The sequence below is a fragment of the Ischnura elegans genome, chromosome 2 (assembly GCF_921293095.1).
Source record: "Ischnura elegans chromosome 2, ioIscEleg1.1, whole genome shotgun sequence".
Classification (NCBI taxonomy): Eukaryota; Metazoa; Arthropoda; class Insecta; order Odonata; family Coenagrionidae; genus Ischnura; species Ischnura elegans.
Genome location: NC_060247.1, coordinates 45,780,790 through 45,805,746, shown reverse-complemented (window position 1 = coordinate 45,805,746; position 24,957 = coordinate 45,780,790). Strand labels below are relative to the sequence as shown.

General features: G+C 36.9%; 1 protein-coding gene across 2 annotated transcripts in view; it reads left to right on the top strand.

The window, feature by feature from the left end:
- Nucleotides 1-7,802: 7,802 nt before the first annotated feature.
- LOC124153666 overlaps nt 7,803-24,957 on the top strand; it is a 44,793-nt gene continuing 27,638 nt past the window's right edge. For both annotated transcript variants that reach the window (XM_046526967.1, XM_046526968.1), the window contains exons 1-8: nt 7,803-8,026; nt 9,539-10,202; nt 11,332-11,682; nt 14,092-14,232; nt 14,402-14,572; nt 16,033-16,128; nt 19,260-19,965; nt 22,161-22,231. In XM_046526967.1, coding sequence (XP_046382923.1) covers nt 9,573-10,202; nt 11,332-11,682; nt 14,092-14,232; nt 14,402-14,572; nt 16,033-16,128; nt 19,260-19,965; nt 22,161-22,231 — 2,166 coding nt within the window. In that variant the 5' untranslated portion in view covers nt 7,803-8,026; nt 9,539-9,572. The remainder of the gene's footprint in view (nt 8,027-9,538; nt 10,203-11,331; nt 11,683-14,091; nt 14,233-14,401; nt 14,573-16,032; nt 16,129-19,259; nt 19,966-22,160; nt 22,232-24,957) is intronic.

Here is a 24,957-nt window from a genome sequence, read left to right as displayed (position 1 = left end):
TTTTTGACCCAGAAGGAGGATAAGAATAGAGGTATACAGGAATGTATAGATAATATTGACAGAGGAAAAGGAAGTAGGAATTGCTAGACCTGTTAAGTGAGGTGAGGGAATTTTTGCAGGAGATGAATTAGATATAAATGATGTAGATGAAGTGTATATCAAGCTTGAAATGCTGACAACAGTGATTAAGGTAAGGATTTTGAGTAAAAAGCAAGGGCAGGGAGACAATGGTTCTGGAATAAATGGAATAACCATGTATGTTACAAAGAACTACGTCAACCTTAATGAGTAGATCACTTCTAACAGTAAGTATTGGAATGAGATATCTAGTCATGCATGATTATAAGTGTTGATGATATTATACCTAATTGATTTTTTGAACGTATGTACTCATTAGTGACAGTTCAATGGATGGAGCATGAAAAAATTAATAAAAGCTACGTATGGGATCGAACTCCCAAGAAACTAATGAGTGTACCAGATATGTGATGTAAATTGGCTGTTATAGGAATATGTCCTCACTTATCCTTTAAAGACTTATTAAACATATTAGTTAGTTAAACGTCGACAATTAGTAGTAAGGGTTAATATTTTATGAAGAAACCATACCAAGGATCCCACTTAAGGCTTTGAAAGAGTTATTAGTAAAATTAGACATTGCAATATTTCCACTGATTTTATTATAATAAAACTCAGTGTAAATACTGCAATGTCTAATTTTACTAATATGAAGAACTTCCAACTAGCCCAACATCATACAAGATACTTTGAAAGAGCTTATCGATGAAAAAATTTCAGTGGTCACTGATAAGCATGGAAAATAACGAATGGAATGGTGGTGAACGCAGTCATTTCCTGTAAATTCAACCTCATGAGCAAATACATATGTACACAGACAACAGCTTTCCCCAATAGCAAGCAAGAGTAGCCCAGCTGGCTCAATGTTGTAAGAAATACAACTGACTCTGATTGTTTCAAACATTCCCTTAGCAGACAATGCTTGAGAACCTCAATAAATATATTCCCTTAGCAGGCAATGCTTAAGAACCTTAAAATAATATTTCTTTGATTAATCTGGCTTTCATGTTCCATGAGTCTTCAGGTGCAAGGGTCCAAATTCTCTCCTTGAATTAAGACTCAAATGTGTGGAATAAAACCAAACATTTTCAGGATAAGGTATCGAATTGTTAACTTTCACTATATTAAAATATTCAAACCTGAAATAAGATAAGTATTGGTAACCAAATTGGCACTCTTATATTTTAACATGAGGTTCTAGATGGGCACCACTGATTCTATGGCTCTGAAACAACTTTTGATGGTAGATGCACCACTGATTCTATAGCTCTGAAGCTACTTTTGATGGTAGATAATTTGCTAGGAGGTTTTAATAGTACATAACCTGTGTTTGGCTACGAACAGCACTTAGGCAATAAAGTCGCAATTTTTTCCGTTGAAGGCTACACATTAGAACACTCAGAGACGAGAAGACTTCTCTTGCTTACGGTGCCTTTCCAAATCTTTTTCTATCAAAATAATGAGAGGTCATTACTTAGTCACAAAAAGTACAATAATTAGTAAACTTCCACACTCTAAAGGCTCATTTGCCTAACAAATTCATTAATATGTCATACCATCTTATGAGCAAATCAGTCATTCTTACTTTTTTACCCAAACGAGCTGTATTGGTTGCATCAATGTGCCTTTCTCAGCTTCCAAAGAAAACTCAAACAGTATCTTGTATACATTACGTACGAAACGTGCAAAATCCTTTCTTTTTCACGCAATCTTTCACTTGCCTCACTTATTCCTACATATTTATCTCCAAGAAATACCAAGCCGTACACCAGATATTGTTAATGGACTTACCTACAATTTTTGTTGTAGTACTTTGACAAACATATATTTTGGAAAAGGAAATACGAAAATACTTTCACCTCATAACATATATCCTCACAATTTATTATAAATTCTATAGTGACATCAAATGCTAGTAAATCAGAATGCAATCAGTAAGTACGATCTTTTTCTCTCTTTCGATTGCCAAATACGAAACTTGGCTGTTCTTCTAATTCAAACTGTCTTTGTAAACACCGACACATTTTAAATTCGTTGATGAAGTCAGCAAAACCAGGTAATAACAGATTTCTATACCTACACTCCTGTTACACCTCCTTCTTTTTCTCCGATATGTAATTCTAATATTTTTCATCAACTCACTTGGCTGGCACAAATCATAACAAACCCCTACACCGGCACAAATATTGCATAACTTCAACATTTTCAGGGGTTTGGCACACGATCTCCGACTGCAGTCCATAGAATAGACAATATTATTTATTGGATGGTGATTATTATCAAACTTGAGATGTTTGTAAGGATTTCGTAGCCTATACCGTAGAATACGTCGAATAGCATGAAAACAGTGGTCCGTTCCGGATATATCACCGGTCTTATGGAAATATTTCACTTATTAAATTGCTAGTATGGTGCTAAAAATATTGGAAATTGATTGCTGATATCGTAGATACGGATAAAAACGGAGGATGCTGCGCTTGGTCGATTATTTCTTCCGTATATTATCGTAGGGTACTTCAGCATTTCAAAACATCCGCCATTTTCAACAATTTAAACTTCACGTTAACCTTTTACCCAAGGGAAATCCATGGTTTAGCTTGACTACCACTTTAACGCTCAGATTTGACTTAACCATCGATTATAAAACAGAATTTTGGGACTTAACCGACGCTTAGCTTAAACTCCAGTTTAACCAGACATTATAAAACCGGCCCTTAATGTAATACGAAAATCAGGGAGCATGATACATCATTAGAGACACCGAAAACTAATAAATTATGATTCATTCGTATGACTAATATTCATCTTTTTCGAGATTTTTAAAAATATTTATGTTCCTGTTATGACTTAAACTATGACGGTTTATTTAACTATAATTGAATAGCACTTTAGGCGTACGAATACGTGCACATGTGAACCCTGAAGCCTCCATACCAGGTGCATCCAAGTTCTAAGGCCTTCGATTTTTTTTCTCCGGACTGGATACACATACGAGCATGTGTATTGTTTTAAAATGAGCGCGCTCTCTTTTTCAATACGTGATCGAGATGGCTGAACTTCGGGATAGATAGAATATTTTGCCAGCATGTAAAATGGGAACTGTTGCAGATACTAGACGTGACAACGTTTTCCTTACACTAAAAGCGTGGAGTGGCATAGATTGAAATTCATCGACAGTTGATGGAGACATGTGGTGATGGATTTAAGGATATATCGAAAGTGCGTCCATGGGTGAGATAGTTTAATAAAGGCAGAAAAATGAGTGACAACAAACCAAAACAATCAACACAATTTTCTAGAGGCCAAAACAAGAAGCCTTTGTGCCCGCGGCCATGTAATAATGGCGCCGGAATCGTGAAAAATGTGTACGTCTGAAGGGAGATTACGTCGAGAAGTATCACCAGTTTCATAGTATTCGGCTGAGTAGCCAGTTATAAAAAAAATCGGAGGCCTTAGAACAGGGGTATTTAAACTTTTTTCATGCAAGGGCCAAAAAACGATTTCGGAGAGCCACAATAATCCGCGTCATTTTACCATCACAACAATAAAATAAAAATAAAAAAAATCTCAGTGCAATAATCTTTACGGGTTAAAAAGTTCAATCAATCAATGCGACTTTTGGCATAGTTTATTTTTGACGAGAGTGTCGATATTTGGTTCGTGATAAAATATTTTCTTTGGCCTCCAGGGGTCGCAAGAAATTATTCCGCAGGCCACCGGTTGAAGACCCTTATAACATGGATGCACCTCGTATCTCCCAGGCGTCCTACCTCGTGGTAATTGCAAGAGAACTTTTACAAAGATGCGGTTGTTGTTCGATCGGTCGGGGGAAGTTTGGGGGAGGGACCAGAGGGAGTGTAAACCCTGATGCGTCGCACGAGTTTGGGATTCGTTCCAAGGGTGTGGTGGGGCGTGGGAGAGATCGGAAGGCACGTAGTGTTTCATGGAGGCAGCCGTGAGGGGGATTGGGGGTGGGGGAGTCCACCATAGCGGACGCTGACCTCGCCTGACCCCTGCTTCACCAACGAGAACCGCTCTCCTGACTTGTCTATTTTCTCCTCCGAAGAACCTGAGCCTCCCCTTCCTAAGCGCGTTTGGTCCCTCGTCATGCGTGTGGTTAGAATCAGAGGGAAAAAACGTGCACGCGCTGCAATCGTAGCAAGTCGTCTCACAGACCAGAACGCGGAGAACTTACGCCGTGGATGTGTAGTGTGCACACTTCGTGTGGCCCTCTTGGCATTGATGGAGAGCGGATTTCATAGATTGTAAATACTCAGCCATTCCCATTTTTGCCGTAAAAGTCCTGAAGTTTAGACACCCATATTTTTTATCATTTAGCAATTTCGTCACTACGCTATCGTTTTGATAAGTGGCCCGCGATTTAAATGCGATAATACAGCTGCTTCGTCTCACTATAATCGGAAACTCAAAGCTGCTGTATACGGTTCTGTCCACGCGTATATGATTCGCTAATAGCGTCTCAGCTTACGTAAGCTTTGAGCGTGAGATCAGCAATTTTCTCTCTGGTCCTTGTACTAATACTGAAATATGATGCGGTAATGCATTGTTTCAACTGGGTAAGTTCCACGTTGAAGAGAGACGGGTTAACCAACTAGCGTCCTCCGTATTACGTCAATAAATCTCGTAATGATTAGTTTTGACACAAAATATAATCAGAGTATTCCAAAGAAACATTCAAGAGGCGTTGTGATTTATAGGATGGGACATGATGAAACGAAATAAAATAATAATTCATCAGACATTATGGTCTGATAAAACAAAAGCCCAAGAAAAATTAGCAGGTAAATACGCGAAGGATGTTGTACTTCATGGATCTATAATCTATGGACCAAGTGATTAAGTACGTAAAGAGAAAATATAGACCAAAATGAAATGATAGCTGATCGAAGAACTAATTGCGGAGCTGCGTACGAATCGGTCCTGGAATTACTTACCAATAGGCTGATATAAATGAAGTTCTGGGGTCATAAAGAGGAGGTATCAACTACACACTTGTAGCCTTATTTACGTAACTAGTGTTTTCAATACGGCTAAAACCCGCGTAGCTCTCTTACCGTGATTGGAATGCCTACCACTTTTTGGTCGGAATTGACTACCACTAGTTGGCGAAAACAGCCATTTCCAAAATGAAGTTTAATCGTGTGTTGGGTCTAATAAGCGTACGATGAGTGCAGTGGAAACAAGGCGTAGCTACTTCGGCCATCCTCACCACTGAGGCTGCGCTATCAAGGCCGCTTTACGGTACTCTCCCCCCCTCTTCTCCCTTTGCCCTCTTCCTTTTAGTTTTTATTCCCTTCCACTGCGCTTTCCTTTGGTCGGTCTATTCGATGGAACGAGACAACTGCTTCCAGCTCTTTCTATCATATAAATCAATCCTTTTCAAGCCCTTCCACCTAGGCTATTGGGAGAAGGAAGCCATTGTAACCCTCGTGGACGCGATGAAACTGCATTTACAATGATTAAATGAGAAATGAATGTTACAGTTATTAAAATTAAGGCAATGACAAGGTGAATGTAAACGCGAGACACGGAAGTGATCGACGCACCCCAACGTTACCAATTTATGAATTGAATAATTCTGGGCTCGACTTTGAGAAAATTCACGGCCAATTAAAAAAAATAACCTTGTACACGGATTTCGTTGAAATTTGACTTGGATAGACAAGTTTTATTGAAAATAGTACTTAAAAAGGTTTAACGATGCCCACCGTCGGCAGAACCAGGTCGTCTATTAAAGACTTATATTTTAAATTCTATTTAAGTGAAAAGTGTAGGGGAATAATTATTTTTCGGCAAAATAAATTTTTCTGTTAACATTGTCTTTGTTTCATAATTTTGTCAAATAAACTTGACCAAAAAAGTAGAGAAGTCAGATTTCTCATCTACCATTTTCACTTACATATTTTTCTGCCCTATGAACGAAATACTGATCGTGAAAACACAGAAAATGACAGCTTCAGTCAAGGAAATTTCAGACAATTGTTAAAGAATTTATTTTAACTGACCTTGTGACAACAAAAATTCAACTACTATAGTTATAATATACCTTATCCATCCTAAGGAAGCATAAAAACATACTTCAAACTTTGTGTCCACGATGCAAATAAAAATCTTTTGATTGGCTCGTAATGAGGCTTTGAACGATTAATGCCATCATACGCTCAATATATTCGCTTACGGCAACATTTAAAAAATTTTCATCCCCTAGTTACAACTGAAAATTACACTTTTTACAGCTCGCATAGAGAGCAAAAAGGCTATCCAACATTAATACTTCTTCGAGTCTATTATTGCATATTTTCATACAGAGGGTACAAAACTTTTCTTTTTCTTTCCCAAATTTTCCTCAATCCTCTTAATTTTTTGTATGATTCCACGATCCATGAGATATAAATACAATGTCTTGGCAACGATAGTTATATTAATCTCAGAGAATGCATTAAATTCATAATCATTTTTTTCATATTTATCAATAAAACTTTCTCTTTGGTTTATACAATCTTCTCGAATCCCTTCGTATTTCCATTCTCCAAACATTTTTATTCAATTTATCACAAATACGTATCTCTCGTGCGATTTGTACTGCAAAAATATAGTCAACATTTCATAATAATACTCAATATCGCATAACTGAATCTTTTTTTCAGCTTTTCAAAAGGAGAGATATCCAATCGAAAGAAAAATATATTAATTTTGGATCTCTCAGTTACTCGATAGCGCTTAACCTATGCTGAGGTTAGCAATATCTACTCTACTGATTCAGAAGCGGTTACATTAAAAATTTAAGGGGGGGGCGCAAAGATATATTGGGTTACCTTTACTTTTACCGTAATAAAACATAATCAAGTCACATGCAAATTTTAAGAAAGTTTTAATTTAAATTATAATAGACAATACAATGAACTGTACAAGACAATGCAATCTTATGATATAAAAAAGTTACAATTGTGGTTCTGAAATGTTTGGCAATACGGGCGGCCCCGCAAGAGGGGCGCGCGCCCCCCGCATGTATCCGACACTGTACTAATTCCAGGAAAAATCCGTACTTCTATGGTGACCCATTCAGGCTTTTATCATTAGGAGTTAAGAGAGAAAATTAAGCGCATTAGGAAAGAATAGGAGGGAGGAAAGAAAAGCTGTGGAGTTTACGAAGGGGAAGGCTGAATCTTCAATAGCCTGTGGCGCTTTCGTGACTTACTAAGAAATTATTGTTTATGAATAGACGTGCATTGTACTCCTATCATTAAATCAATCAATAAATAAATTCTTCCAATGCGTACAATAAATCGACGCTCTTTTTACGGCATTTATGCGAATCACCCCATTTCAATTATTTTCTCTCTTCTGATTTCAAGATGAAAAAGAGTTGATTTATTTCCCTCCCTAGGGTATGCGATAAAGAAAGCATTTTCATGAATTTTAATTTACCAAAGCTCACTAAGTAACCAAAACTAGTCTAAAAATAGTCCATTACTATCTCCAACTCCTATAGTTTATGTTGTGGCTCTACGTACAAAGTATCATGCTGCAAAGCAAAAATTCAGACTTCTAAAGCCTCTATTCTTCGCTAAGTTCACCATGTTGTGTATATCTGTCATAGAATCCTATCCACTGCCATGTATCCGATATCTCATCTTACCCGTTTTCAGGTACCACCTTAGCCACCGTTGATCATGAATAAATATTTACATTCGACCCAACCACAGAATCGCATTGTTGAAAAAACGCGTGATTTCTCCGAAGAAAAGGAAAAAACCCTTTTCTTTAGCGTTAAATTATTTCACTTAAAGAAAATTGCCATGACTATAATTGGAAAAAAATTAACGACCTCAAGCATTCAGTCATCTTAATATGCCAAAGAAAAAAATTCGATCAACTGCATGCGATAAATTAAAATCGTAACATTGTCCAGAAAAGATTTTTCCTGGTAAGTGCGCGACTGCATTCCATTATTTTTTAATCTAGGCCAAGTTTTAAGAAAAAATGGTACTAAAATGCAAAATCACGAGTGTTGAATCTTTCTTGCGCCATTTTACGTATATTTAAGCCATAGCTTCATGTATTATTATCCTGCAACCAATGCAACCCATTAGGCATTGATTACCAATTCATCTAGAATTAAAGTCTCGTGTCTAATGCCAGCAAGGTAAGCGCGTGTTTAGTAGAGATGGCGTGTTAAAGGCTTTAATTCTTCCAATTTATAACCTTAATTCTATAAGCTACATGATTTTTTCTCCTGTTCATTAAAATAAAATCCCAAATTTGAATAACTATGAAAGATGACGCACTCGCTTGTTCCCTAGCCCCACTACATAACTTATTACAACCATACAAAAGATGTGGTGACAGTGGCATAATTATGGGGGTGGGGGAAACGAACCCCTACCAAAGCCTCAGAGAATTTTAAAGTATACAAATGATTTCCATGTTGCGATGATTCCCCAGAGAATTGCGAGTGAAACCTAAATTTTAAGTGCCAAAATTATGTAAAATGTATTTCCAGGCATGTTATTTTTCAAAAATTTCCCAGACCCCCCAGGTTGCATGGGGGAGGGCAGCACCCTCCCATACCCTCCGAAAGCACATTCCCAATTAAGTCACTGTGTGGTGATGATATTTATTATGAAAAATCTTTAGAATAAGAAAAAATTGAATTGTTAGTATGAATGATATGGTAGATTTGGAAATGTGGTGGCAAATCAGAATTAGTCGATTAAACACATAATATACTCTTTTTACATAAAATCTAAATTTTCAAAATATAATTTTGAAGATTAAAAAACATAAAACTCCAGTAGACTATATCAATTGAGGATGTGAGAAGCCAAGGGGTACAAGTGATTTTTTTCTTAACAGAGCTAGGTAGAGCTATTTGTCAGAGGAAATTCACAAAAATTGGTAGCCAAGGGGTACGAGTGAGTCTCAGTTCTGTGCTGATATCGAGTAGAAAATCAAATGCACTATATCAAATATCTAAATGATCTCATTTGTTTTCTAAGCCTAATTTCTGTACCAAACTGTGTATAGAAAAAAGAAATCACTTGTACCCCTTGGCTTCCAAAACCACTCAATTAATATCAGTCTTTTCAAATCTTTGAATCCAAAAGAAGTAGGAACTTAGTTTATAAGAAATACTTAAACTACATCTCACATTCGATGTATGTATGAGGGTTCAATGACAGCTATAATAGTTTGTGTAAGCACCCACACTTCCCCATTATCATCTATCATAAACTATCATATCCCTGTTCCCTTCCCATCTTAATTGGTTGTGTAATTATTCATATGATAAATATTAGCTAAATTCATTTCTTATCCACTAACACTTTTATTTAATGAATGAGAACCTGGTATTATACCAATAGTTTATCTTCTGTTTTTCTCCTTTCCATTAAAAGGCTCTAATTCTAAAAATGGTTCAATTTTATATATTTTACAGAAACTCTGGGGAAATTGAATAAGAATTAGCCACTATGAGGGATACTAAGGGGTCAGTAACGTCTGATGATGTAGGGGATCGAGTCGCTGTCGTGGGTTTAAGTGCCCATATTCTCCAACTGACTACAGTAAATGAAGGTTTCATTCGTCATGCAGGCATTCCAAAATTTATATCTGGAGATATGCCTAAGAATGAGAAGACTACTAATGGGGGATCTACAGTGACAGGAGAGATAAACTTTGATGAGGAAGTTGATGCAAGAATTGAAAAGTCATGTGAATTTGATTTAATTTTGATTGAAATGATTGTGAAGGCAATCACTGCAATTGTTCATAAGTTTTCTAGAAAGATTAGTGATGAAAAACGTTGTACATACCCCAACATGAATCAAAATAACAAGTTTGCTGAAAACTCCCCACATAAGGCTCCTAGCATTGACCCTAAGTTTGATAAGACTCGCAAAGCAGATGCATCTACAAATGAAGACTTACAAAAGACTTTTTCCTCTGAAAATGCCTTTGATCGACCTGCTGAAGTCATCGACATTGACCTCGACTTCTTTTTGGAAGTTTGGAAGAAACTGTTTTGCGCCATAAGGCAGATAAAAAATAGAAGATTTTCAGGAGAATTTCAAGGAAATCGGGTCACTCCTGAGCAAGATGTGGTGAGTAGGCCATTTATCTCAGACTAATTAGGTAACAATAGCATGTTCTCCGCTTTGGACTAACAGTACTTCAGCAATTCACTCCACTACAATTAATTTACATTTTTAAATTAGAATTTAGTTGAACTTTAAACATATATTTTAATAGTTGATTTTGCATTCCTTCTGAATTTGGTACCCATCCCATTCGGGCCTCTTGGCTGTCTGAGTTCATGTTTGAAGGCAACCAGAATAAGGTGGAGGCCAACATAAGCTGTTCGTCTGGCATTCATATTTCTAGCTCACACTCAGTTAACCTTAACCATCTCTAACAAGCCCCTCAAAAAGATATGTGGAGGCAGCAGTGGGTATAAGGGCATGCAAAGGGATTTTCTCCTAGGCAAATGCTATTTTACCTATGGACGGCTTGGCAGTCACAATTCTCAGTTTGATGCCGTTCAGTCTCTGAGGCAGTTGGGGGCCTTCAAAAATGTTTGTGAAATGCAGTAGGCAACATTCAAGATATGTACTCTCTCTCTCCCACACATACTCATAGAGGCGGCCACAGAGAGTCCGTTTTTGGGATCACTTGAAGGCCTCTAATCAGGGCCGGCCTTAGGGCGGGGCGACTGCCCCGGGCCCCGCGTTCGTGAAAAAAAAAATTAAAATATACGAATATACGATACGGCGTAATTACGAAGTCTGAATTTTGGAGGGGAACACATACTTAGCCAGAGAGTGGTAGGGATTCAAAATGCTCGAGTTTATAGATGGGGTATAGAGTTTAATATTTTAAGTGAAGGGCCCCGCACTGAAGGTTCGCCCCTGGCTCCGCACCTGCTAGGGCCGGCCCTGCCTCTAATGCATACCCCCATTTGGGCTCAAAGGCTATTGGGTGCCCCTTAAGAATGCCAGGGATATAATCTGCAATTCCTCATTTGTTATTGGCACCATCAAAAGGGTGGGTTAGTTATGATCACAGATATACTCAGAAGCACTCATAAAATTTTACTGCCACTGGATTCATCTAATGAAATGGGTCCAAATTCCATTAAAAAAAGCTCAAAAAGACCAGGTGACCATTTACTGCCAGCAAAAATTGAAAATTTTGATGTTTTGAATAAATAAAAAGTAAATAATTATCTTTCAGGCTCTAAAAGAACACTGTAAAAATAGACCATCAAAATTAGAGAAACTTGAAGAAAAGGTACATGCATTAGAGTCCATTCTGCGTACTCTTACAAGATTTACATCAGTGAATGCCTCAATACCAGAGAAAAAGAATTATCTTTCTGAGAGCAAAAATATATACTTGAATGCCGAAAGACGAAAAACAGAGAGAGAAGCCCATGATATTTCAAAGTTAATCAGTGATTTTCTTGGAAGAAATGATGCTACATTTTTACCCAGTTATCACTTGCCCCACATCCATCAAGTGACACTTGACAGTGATGCTGCACCCGAAGATTGCATACAAGTCATAGACACTCACGCCAAAATGGTAAGTACAATGAGTCTTCTGAAGGTCCTTAGGTATCAGTAAAAATGTAGTATTGCATGATAGTAGATTTGTTTCTGAAAAATATTTTCTCTGCATAATAATATGCATAACCAATCTTAATTTTCACCCTTATGACCCAGCAGACAAAATGTGTATTCGCTTTAAATGCACTACTCTAACTCTTCTTCATTTTACTTATATTTTCCTGAAAAATTCTTGAGAAATAACGGAAGTGCTAACATTAATAGTCATCAATTACTTGATGCTCTATAATATCATTCTGGTAATGCAAGATATTTGCATGAATTCTTGGTAGAATACTCATTTTACTTAAAGCCATGTCTTTGAGTTAGTATATTTGAGCTAGGCCACTCACCCAGGGCCATTGTAAACGTTCATAGGGCCACAGAAAAATATTCTTTGCATTCTTGAATGGATGAGAACAGAGCCTAAAAGAGAAAATGACAGCAGGCTAGTTAATATGATTTGATCCACCCTGATAATTAACACCCTTATAAGTAAAAAAGATGACATGTATTAACTTCCTTTCAACTACCATCTCAAACAGAAAATAGTTAATATACTTAAGTTTCTGATATCCTTTACCAACTCAGAATGCATTTAAACCTTGAATTAGTGCCTCATTTAAACCCCCTGGACTTCCATTTCTTCCATCACTTAATTTTTTTTAGAGTGGATCCTAATACACTGGCCACATTTATTCTCAATTTACCAATATTAATTGCATGATCAGTTTATGCAGTAAGCTATGCAGTATGAAAAACAGGGCCCTATGGACAGATCTACAAGTGTAGCGTTGACATGGGAAAGGTAGTAAGTCATTAAACGTGAATTTTACAGGAGACAAAAGAAAGAGGTTTGCCAACAGTTTGAAGCTTATGTGTATAAGTGTACAAATTTCATCAATCATAGCAACTGATATATGTATTGCCTCAATTGACTTTCTACCTTATCCATGCCATTGGTATGTGCATGCAGTACCTTCTCCAAGAAAAGACAAAATTTCAATTTTTGTGAATTTTTAACTATCCTATGAATATGGTTCTATACAATAAGATACCTGTCCTTGTACATAATAGAAGAATTAGAAAAGTGAAAATTGGAATGTAGGCTAGGTGAAAGTGATTTGAAAAGGAAATTATTATTCCATCAAATCTTTGCTCATTTCACATAGCAAATGTGAACAGATAAGTTTTTAAGGGCCTCAAAAGGCAGCTGTGGTCTTATTATTCTCAGCAACTATCCATTCATATACTTACATCTCTGGATGAGGAATTTGGCAAGGAAATTGGAAATGTATTTGGAAAAGTGAAGCAATCAAATGAAAACCCATTTTGCTTAAGTGGGAATTCAAAACTTATGGGGGATCATTGATATTCAAAGGCAATGAATGAATAGATACTGAGAAATTATGTTATCATAGTACTTATTTTCTTAGGTTATATGCACGTAGCAATAAGCAATGACATAAATCACCAGTAACTTCCTTAATGAACCATTGCATGGGTGGAGTTCTGGGGAGCCAGGGGGAACCTGGCCCCCCCTGGTTCCCTCCAAATGAAAAATGTGGGGGTGCACAAGGGCGGGCAGACATGGAAATTTGCCAGAATGAAGTACGAAACCTGCAGAAATCCCACAAAATTTTAGTTTAAGATAGTATGTACTTAAAATGCTGTTTCCAGAGGCTAATGGAAATAAATTTTACTGGGGAGGGCCCTGAGGACCCCCACATTTCACTGTGGGGTATACCATGGCCCCTACACTTTCAGGATTGCTGACCCCCAACATCAAACTCTAAACTCAGCCCAAGCGCAATCGTATTGAATATCACTGCATTGAATATTCATGTTGAATGCCATGGATTGATTGTATTCTTTACACACATTTAATATTTTTAGAGATGTACTAAAAATATTCCTTCACAAGACTTATTTTTTAAGTTGGAATTTTTTGAGGTTCTTCACGTTTTCTATTAAAATTTTTATAGTAGCACCACCAGTGGCATAACTAGGAATATGCTTTGGGGGAAGGTGGGGGCTGAAGGGCAATTCGCGGACCCCCCTGGCAATGGAAAGTCTGGGTCTGGGAAAATTTTTGAAAACTTACATATTTGGAAATAAATTTTACATAAATTTTGCACTTAAAATTTCACATTAAACAGATGCAGTCATTCTATATCAAAGCTAGACAATAGTTTTAAATATTTTGTTAATTTTTCTGAGGCGTTGGGGGGGATCTATTCCCTCATCCTCCCCATTGTTGACAGATCACCAACTAACTCATTTTACAGGCATTAAATATAATTTGAAGGCGTTAAAAAATGTGAACATATTTGCAGGAAGTTCATAAAATTGTTTACTAAAATGCATTTCAAAATATCTTTTTCAGGGTTTAGGTGCTTTCCATTCCAATTGGAAAGAGAAGTTAAGGAATGAACAATTCCTAAACCCTGCAGACCTTTACCAGTACTTACGGCAATCTGAAGAAAGCAGATTTGGAGGAGAATTGCTGACATGCAGCATAATTATGGTATATAAACATGATATTAGGCGAAATGCCTTCCAGCATTGTATGCCCTTACCGTGGGCTCAAATTTAGTTAGTTCATCAATGAAATACAAAATGATGTGACTGAAATACTTAGCATTCAATGATCTAATATGATTTATTCTGTAAATATTGTTTCATTTTTCCAGTAGATAATTCAAACTTTCTTGGAAGAATATTCATTGAAGTGGGATTCTCTAACCCACGTTCAAAATGAAAATGCTGAAGATTTTGGAAATGGATTCAGGAAAGGAAGTAAAAAAGGACAAGACCTTAATCCCCAATGTTATTTTTGCCAGAAGGTTTTTCTTGAAATGCCTCCTGTAAGTAGGTATACACATGCACTTTTATTGCAAAAGTTTTTGAGTTCATCCTGATTAAATTTATGGCATGGAAATGGGAGGAGGATAACCTGCAGTCATTTGCACCATGAGGGAAGATTAGGAATGGAAGAGTGCAGAAAAATCCATCATTGCCATTAGCCTCCTCTTAATGTAAAGCGCCATGGGGATGGTAGCTTAAAATCCTATCCAATGGATGGAGTTCTGTATCTGAGGTACCCTCCACTAAGTTCTCAAGCAGAGGTTGGGCAATCTCAAAAAAATATCAAGCACCACCAGGACTTCTGAAGTCTGAACCCACAGGGTTGTAAGCCAGTACCAACATCACACCTACTCAATCCCCATTATATTTATTCAAGATGAACTTGAATAAGTAATAATAGATTGGTAGAATTTATGTAAGAACCATGCAAAAAAATGATTGTAGAGATGGTACCACCATACATACTCAGTTCATGATTTCCACGAACTGCAGACATATGCTGACAACCACAATGTTTTATTTGTCAATTATTGTAAACTATGTCAAATTGGAACATTAATTTCCATTCCATCCTACTTTTGAACTCCAATATCTGGTAAAATTCTTTTCATTTAACAGCCACACTAAAAGCCTGTTTTTTCCTCACTTTTCATAACCTGTGAATATTAAAAGATACTTCCAATTCCACGAACTCTCCACTCCACTCACTTTCCACACTGAGCAGATGATGGACATTGCAAATATTTCCACCTTCACTGAATTTCCATGCATTATGATGGTGGATCTAGAGTAGAATATCCAAACACTTTTGCATTTACAAACATATTTTTAGTCTCTCATGAGTTTATGGAATGAAGTACATATACATATGTTTCAAACTTTCTTAGGCAAATGTATGCTCATAAATTAAAGCCTTAGTTTTGGGGGCTTCAAATTATGTGCATTGTTACGAATTGCTAGTAGAAAGTGGTGTGAGTGAAAGCAATGGCAAAGCCAAGATTTTGAAATGGGTTTACGGAGATTTCGAGGACCATCCCGGGTGTATGGAAAACACCCCAGGGCAAAGGGGGATTTTTGGTGCCTCTTTTAAAGGCTCAAGGGGAAGTTGTAACCTGGAAACCCCCCCATGACTAAGCCACTGAGTGAACAAGAGAATTCTCCTGCCTACATTCTCTTTGAACCACATATTAGATGAATTTTTGTCTTCCCCTTTGTCACAATCCTGTTCTACTTCTACCTTTCCTCTCTACTGTTCTGTGATTTGACAGGTTCACGCATAAAAATTGCATTTTACAAGAGGAATAGTAAAACTTTGAACATATTTATCAAATAGTAACTTATTACATGCCGTGGAATAATGAGCCTCTAGCAGCATTCATTTGCAAAATGGTGCACTTGTTTTTTTTCCACATCTCAATCTATAACCAATTATTCTTCATTATCTCGTTCTTTTCTCAAGGTCTGTTTTGAACGCTGCTGTGCCGAAGCTAAATTTCTGGCAATGGTTAGAAGCAAACTTGGTGAATCACTGGAAAATAGCATCCAAGGAACATGGGTAGGTGTACTTATTCTCTATAATGGCTCGATTCCTTGTTACATTTATTTCATACTTCACCAAGTTTACCAAAGTGATTTTAGCATTAAGGGGCTGTTTTGACTGCTGAAGCAGTAGCACACAAATACTACATATATTTTAGTGGGCCAACGTCATTGTGAGTTTAGTTGTTGCAGCATGTAATGGGCAATAAATAGAAGACAAATTGAACAATTAAAATTATTTCAAAGCTAAAATTTTGCACACTTGTGGCTACTTACTGACGTAGCCACCTTGATGATTGAGACATTGGGAGTGTGGAAAACACCTCCCAATTTACGTGAAGCTCGAAGATTATTTCATATTCTCCACCTGAATATTTATATAACAGGAGAGCGATGTTTGCGTGAATACTTATGCCTTTATCACTTATGTCTTAGTAATTTTGAGTACAAAGTTTGAGTCGGCCCGCAAAATTATAAGCTACGAAATACATTTGTATTTTTTTATTTATGCAAAAAATGTTCCTTTTTGCTTAACACAATAATCAAAGAAGGCAGTAGGATTTGAATCCACTCCAGGCAAAGCTGATGGAACAGAAGACACGGAGTTAGGGTCATAGAATGGCTGGGCAGAGGCCTATGGGTGAAGGTGACAGGAGTGGTAGGAGGGGAGGAGGGTGAAGAGAGGAGAACCCTTCTTGGATAGGTAAACCCCTTTACCACTGGTTACAAGTATGAGAATCTCACATCTGCATAAAAAGCAAAATACATGTGCATTGTGGTTGTTGTTTTGATGCTCAGCAGATGTTCGATTCCTAGTGACTCAAGGAAGTATTATTATTGTGAAGTACACTGTATTTCTTCCTGATGAAAGCACAAGTTTGTAAAGAAATACATAGTATCCTTCGCAGAAGCATACCCAGGACACAGTACTGTGACCTGGAGTGGTTCTAGCAGACAATGAATTGCATTTCTTTCACTCTATCCTTGATTGGTGGTGCTTGGAGTCGTGAGCTGAGAAGAACCTACAGAAGCAGAGTAGAAGGGACCGAGTTGGTTACTGATCTAGTTGGATCAATGAGTTCTTTCTATAGTTTTGTAAACATCCTCAATCTGGAGAATAATTATTGATAATGTTCAAAGTTCCAACGCAAAGGATGGATACGTATAGTCTTTCACAATGTGGTGGGACCCAATTGAAATTTTTCTTCAGGCAGTTGCAGTGTTTGTGGTAATACCTACTTAATACAGATTGGTCAATCTCTCTTTCAAGTTTTAATATGATATTAATAATGAAAAACACTTTGTTACTTCCACAAAATTCCTTTGTTACTTCCACAAAGAATTTTGTGGAAGTAACAAAGTGTTTTTCATTATTAATATGGAGCCCTTCCACCACGTAAATGGTTCAAGTTCCGATTTAATTTTAATATGATATCTGAAAAAGCTCTGACCACTGGATAGACCAATTTGCACTATCCCAGCTAGCACATTATAAGTCATTGAGATAAGGTGAAAGGAAAAAATAAGGAAGGCACTTATAAGTAAGCATGTTGGCCTTTTCTTAAGGTTTTCTTATGGTCAGGCCGACAAGCATCCAGAGTAATGACCAAATGGACGCCAAACTTTCAGCACTTCTGTAGATGTTGCTATTATTCCATCGTTTTAGAGTATTCAACAAAGCATTTATGTATAAGAATCATGTTTTTATTGTTGGCACTTCTATATTATGAGGAGAAATAACATCATACGGCAATAATTTGAAAATTATTCACATTTATGAAACGATAGCGAAACCACAGTCATAAGAAAAACACAAAATTTCACATGAATAGCGATGTAGAATATAAAAATGTTGGAAAGGAATCTCTATTATAAATGTATTATTCATTGGGTTATGAGAACATAAATTAAAATTCATAAATTTCAGATTGTTTGGACCTTGAATAAATTCTGTTTGTTTCAAGCACGCAGCATCAAAGTTTTTCTATATACATAATTAGATATATTAGTGGTACCTGTGCATTTCATCCTGAACAGGCACTGCAGTGTAATGGTTACCATGAGTAGCTGCTGATCTATGGGTCACACATTTGATTCTCCCAGTAGTTACTATTTTTTTCTTTCCAGGAAAACGTATGCATATATATTATGCTTTGCATCTTTACCTGTTGGTCACTGGCAGTTATTTTTTTTCTAATTACAGGAAAATCTGTTATCAGTTTTTCAGCTCTTACAAAGACTCACTGCATTTTGCCGGTAGGCTGTCATTGGGATTTGTGTTGTGGGTGAATTTTTTTCAAGGAATGGGTGCCAAAAATTCAGAGAAAGCATGAAACATGTTAATTTTTTTCCTGAAAATAATCATTTGCCATAGTATATCAGGTTGCAGTTAACTTTGACTTTGCACTCTGTAAATGATTTCATACCTATCCAGAGACTAATAAGCAAAATGAACGAGCCAAAAGCCAAAATAATTTGGTAACAAGCTATCGAGTACTGGCTTGTGAATTCACATTTGTATCTATAAATTTGGATGACCTGCAGTACTGACATCTTTATTACTACCATACCCATCTCCTACGATTGAATGATCCGGTTATCCTCTTACAGCTCTTTCTTGATTTTAAAATCTCCCATGATGCCATTAGCTACCTATTTTATTTGCGCAGTATAACCCTAATTTTTTTATATTGTTGATTTGACATTACTGTCATTATAAATCGTCCCCTTAGATTTTCGCAGTTAGAGTGTTACTATATCACAGTGCAATCTTTCCTCTTTTGTTGAAAATATTATTTTATCAAATTGTCTTCATGCTATCGGCAGTCTGCACAGGGTGCATTTGTTTGAATTTTCTATGAATTTTTTTTCTTTGCCATTGTGAATGTGTCTATTCTGAAAATATAAAAAGTTGTAGTTATTTTCTAAGGGGCCTCTTGCTCATTATTATAATTAATGAAATCATTATCATTGTTATATGATATCATTGAACTTCTGAATATCCACCAGGTGAAAGCATAATTTTTAAAGGTTAATATGGTGAAAATGAACTGTACGTGATGACTCTTAAAGTAAAAGATATTTTACACCTTGAGTGCATTAATTCCTCACAATTATAAAATATTTTTCATCTTTTTTACTCCACAGAAAAAGTCAACCTTATTCAAAATGGCAGAAGATCTTTCAAATCAAAAACTCATGATTATGGTTGAAGATGGAAAAAATTTTCTTAAATGTACAGCACGTAAAATGAATTTTACAAATGCAGAAGTTGCAAAACTTCTGTTGGCAGTTGCAATAGGAAGGCAAAAACGGGGAACAGCTGGTAACATAGAGACTAAGGAAGAAATGGATAGTGATTGCCTGACACAATTTAAGTCAGAGACTTCAGATGAAGATGCAGGAGAAGGTGTGATTGGTTCTTCAATTGAGCCACTTTGGAGGAAAGTTGTGGCTGCCACTGGAGAGGTGACATCAATGGATTCAATATATAAAAGCAAACTTGATGGCAGTGAAACTTCACCAATTGGGAAATTAAGCATCAAAACTGATGAAATGCAGTTTAATGGTGATTACAAACTTCAGGGCTCCATTCAGGAAAGGAAAACTTCTCCAAATGATGATCCTTTCAAGAAAAGTATGAAAGATCCTGAGACTGAAGGTCCAGATGAGAAAAAGAAAAGAGGAAATGAATCTCCCACCAAAGTCAAGGATGAAGAAAATGCAGAGAAATCTCCCAAGAAAATGAAAGCAAAAGAAACTGGCAGAGAAAAAGACAAAATGAAATCAAAAGAAACTGGCAGAGAAAAAGACAAAGGAGAACATCATAAGGAACATCAAGCCTCCAAAAAAGGCATGAAAATCCCTTTTCCTCATACCCCCATAGCCAATATATTTTTTTCCAGCTGTTTTAGTAGGTTACCAACAGAGTGAAGTTTTCCCATGCAAACTTCAATTTCCATTGCATCATAATTTCAACAAGGCATTTACATAGGTTTCACAAAAATGGATTGTTTAGTAAGGTTTTTAGGGGCAGGCTATGATATTGCATGCATAGTAAATGGTCATTTATCTGTTTTGGGGTATACACTGCTCTTGCCAACCTATGTATGTATTCAAATTTCAGCACTCCATCAGAAATATGAATTTATTAAACATTTTTTTGTTATATCACCAATTATTGAAATAATCTCAGATCCATGAACGTGTTTTATGCAGATCTGTAGTAACTATTTGGTCACAGCTGCAATGACAGGGGCAGTCCATTAGGATCAGTGAGTGATGGAAGCTTTACTTAATTGGAAGAATATGTACATAGTTGTAAAACCAGTTTATTACTACGTCTTACATTTTCATTTTATGATTATTTCGGATTGATATTTCTGATGAATGATTTACCTAATTACCTAATCCAGAAGGCTATTTTACAAACAACCTGCTTTTGTGAAAAAGTTTTTTTTGGGAAATTTACGAAATTAATTTTTGCTGAAAAAATGAAATCCTAAGATATAAACCATGCACATGCAACTAATATTTGGCACATTGGAAATGGGATGGTTGCTGGCAGAGTTGCATACTCCTCTCCAGTCTGAGACTTATATGCTCATGCAACTGGAGAGAAGAAGGGAAAAGGGGGGATGAGAGAGAAAGTAGAAAGGGATAAGGATGAGCCGATAGCATGGAGTTGACTGTAGGTAGATGGAGGAATGAGTACATTTGTGCATATGCTACCTGGGGCTGCCCGCACACTATTTTTGGCCAGGGACGCCGACTTAGAAACAATATTGGGGGGGCCCAAACCGGGGATCTTTCCCCGGGAAATTTTATAAGAAGTGAGTTTTAAGTTTCTAAGCATTTTAGAAGAGGCATATGATCAACATTAGAACACTGAGAACTCTAATCTTGATATCTGGACACTCCGGGGAAAATCGACAAGCCTGACACTTTTTTCCTCACACCCATAACGAATTTTTGAGGGGGCTCGGGCCCCCTCAAGCCCCATGGAGTCGGCACCACTGTTTGTGGCCCAGGATAGAGTTCGGGTGTGAGGCCCCCCTCACCCAAAAAGAAATAGTATTTGAACTTTTACTAATCTAAATTATCAGACCCTTAACCCTTTCCTGCTGGCACCTACAGTTGGAAAACGTTTTGCATGCTACGAGTGGCATGAGAATACCTATTTTAAACCTCTCTGTACAGTCTGTATTTTACACCTCTCTGTGTTTCTGTAGAGCTTTTATTTTGGGATGAGTTAACCTGGTATTTTCGTCCCTCAGATGTAGGGACCCAACTCAATGCGGCACCCGGTCCTTACCCCTACCACTAGAATACACCCTCTAACCATATCATAGCATGAATCCTCAGTCAACTTATCGTGTTACCAGTGTTTTTTTCAACCACATATTGTATTTAATTTTCAATAATTTACTCTTCTAAAAGACTTACTTACATTTTTTTAAGCACCGTGGAATTTTAAACAGGTTTCTAGTGTTAATAACAACAAAGTTAATAAATATGTACACAGTAACAACGTTGCAAGTCTGGAGGTCCGTTATTTTTAACACTAAAATTTCATTTAAAAATGGCTTATGCACAGAACAAAACGAAAAATTCATTTCAAAGTATTAAAAAAATTGTAGTCTGCCAAAAAATACAGATATCACTGCAGAAACCATTGATAACATAACCTTTTTGCAACGGATTCCTGCATCGAGGATGATCATAAATGAGAGGGAGGGTCGGGCTTAATTGCCGAGGAGTGTCCCTAAGGACTCGCTAAGCTGGGTCTCAGGCTGGGCCTGAATGCAACCGACAATTGCTACCTCAGCGGTCACTTCCCTTCGCTTGCATCAGCCAAAGCCAATGTCCAGTCATTTATAATGAAAAATCCGCAACAGCTAAACCCGACGACAGGTCTTCTACCTATGAAAATGCCTGTCGGCTACGTCACGGCAACGTCTTTGCTCAATCATACAATTTCAAATTGTCTTGATATAGATCTAATTTCTTCACAGATTTTCTTTTTCCTAAGATCAAATTTCTTTACAGAAAGAAAAAAAGAAAAGGAAGGAAAACCTGAAGGTCATGATACTAAAGCAGATTCAAAAAGAAAGAAACGAGTAAGTTTCCTATGCTCTGTTAAAATATATAATAACAATATATAGCAACAAAGCTATATGTGCATTAGCAATTTCTGACTCTATTTTTAAGAAAATTATTTAATCTCCTTAATACTCACAATCTTGGCCTTAACCTGGGAACTATTTATGATAGGCTTTGATAGAGGTCACCTTAGACTAAGCCTTATGTAGTACATGAATTTAATACACTGAAGGGTTGCCAGTTCCTTTATGAAGGGGCTCATGGAAATGGTAATTTAACCTCACTTAAAATAAATAATGCAGGTAAAGCAAAGCATGTTTACCGTGATCTAAAGATACAACAGAGTTGGAGAGTCTCAATGCACATATCTACTAAAAGGTCTTCTTGTGGATGAAAATGCCTTTTGTCTGTCTAAAATTTTTTTAACAAAGAAGTGCCCCAATTCACCAAGATCTCTCATTCTAAACTCTTGGTAAACTTTTGCTTCAAAGTTGATAGGTCAGTTTGCCGGCAAGTTTGGAGTTTACAATCATTCCCTCCAGAGGACAGATGAAAATATGCTCCTTCAAATTAAGCCAATTCAGGAATGCATTAAATATTTACATCTAGCTGTTCTACAGAATGATTTCTTTATTTATAACACCAAGAGGAGCTTTATAAGTGGGCAAGTGAGCAACAAGAGCATAAGTCTTCCCTTACCCTATACATACCTAGCAGCTCAACCTTTTCCCATGAGGTAAATCATCTTGAGTTCTTACTAAATTCTCTTTCAGGGAGTTCATCTCATTTTTCATGGCACTTCCACAAGCCTCCATCTCAGAAATTTATCGTTTCACTAGAATATGATGGGGATAACAACACTGCTGCCATGACATAGTCCTTCAAAACACTGGTTGCTTTACCTTTCTTTTGGGATTGCAGCAGGGGAACTCTTCATCTTCAGATGGCATTGCTTCTATTTCTGGATCCCACCAGGATTCAAGATCTCTTATCATCCTGAAGATCATGTGATTTAGTGTTATTCTCATCCACATTTCCATCCTCATGATGATTATTTATTCTCAACTCTGTCTGAGAGGACAAAACTTCTAGTGGTTAAAACAAAACATCTTGGCTTAAAATTAGGTTATCTTTACGAGTTTTACAGCCGGCACCTTTATCAATCCTTTTCATAGCAGTATCCCACAAATCAAATATGTGCTGATTTCTTATCCCACTCCCTTGGGCATTGCTTAGGAACATTGACATGCTTAAAAAAACATACTCTTTTCAGTCATAATTAAAAAGGGGATTTTCCATCCACATTTGTAGGGCCAGATTGATTCAAGACAAAGAAAGCTGTATTCACTGATTCTGCCTATAGTCTTTTAGGAAAACTCTGTGCATGTAATGGAGACCTTGCATTCTTCACTTGAGCTTATTTTCATGTTCTGCTACTCCATTCTTCTCCAGGGTGTAGGCATGGACATACTTAATACCTTCCTTTTCAAGGATTTTTCTAACATGCGTGTATTGTTAAAGCCAAGTCCACCATCACTCATAGAAATTTTTATCTTGTTACCTTCAGAGTCCACCTCATTCAAAAATATTTCCAGGAAATGAGGAACACTATCTATCATCTTCAAAAAGAATACTCAGCAGTGCCTAGAAATATCATCCATCAGCAGTAAGAAGTATCTATTTTCTCCAAACAATATGGTCTCGATCGGCCCACACCAACAGTATCAGACCTGCAGTCCCGAGTTTTGAAATCATTGTGGTGCTGCCACATCGCACACCCAAAACAAATCTCATTTTGTTTTGCCTCTACCTTCTTCACGTGCTGCTGGCCTAGATGGCAGAGCCTTATGTGCCGTAATTGAAGACTAGCATTAACTGCTGTAATATTGACTTCAGCAGACTCCTCGGGTACCTTGACAGTCATTTTTAACTTGTACAGCCTAGTCACAATCTTCTCCCCTATAAGTTTTGTTTACCCATTCCTTTTAAAGGTGCACTCTCTTGCATTTGAACTAAACTGAAATCCCTTTTCTACAGTCCTTCCCACAAAGAGTAAATGTGTCAAATCTGACAAAGTGGTGAGAAGTAGAAGGCAGGACATACAATGAATGTATGTCCTACCTATCTAAAACTTCTCACCACTTTGTCAGATCGGAGGCAAAGGTCACTAAACGATTCTCGGTCTGTGAGAATGAATTCTAAAGAAAGAAATAAATTCATCCTTGTAGTAGACATTTTCAACAAATACCTATCTTCTAGTGACTTCTGTACGCCATCTCCTAGCATTTTAACACCTCCAAAATCCCATTTTGAATTTTGTGAACTATTGAAGCTCTTGAATTTTTTGTCCATAACCAGCCTCTTCTTCACCTTGCCTCTTCTCCCAGCTGCCATATCAGTTGGAGCCAGCTTTCAAGCTTCTCATATGAGTTGCCATTCTTCTTCATGTGAGGCAAGATGCTATTCTCTTGTCAATTAAGTTCACTTATTGACTCCATAAGGTAAAATTGCTTTGAACAGCAGAATTTTACATTGAATTTTTCCCATAAACAACAGATATTTATACCCAATAATAAAATAAATGGCAATCTTGATACAGATAAACAAGATGAGCAGAACCCATGGCTATATCACTATAATTTTAGTTAGCTATTGCTCATACTTTCTACATCATACTAGGCCAATACACTCTTGCATGGGTATTGGGAATCTAAAACAGTTATTTATTTCCACAAAAGGATTT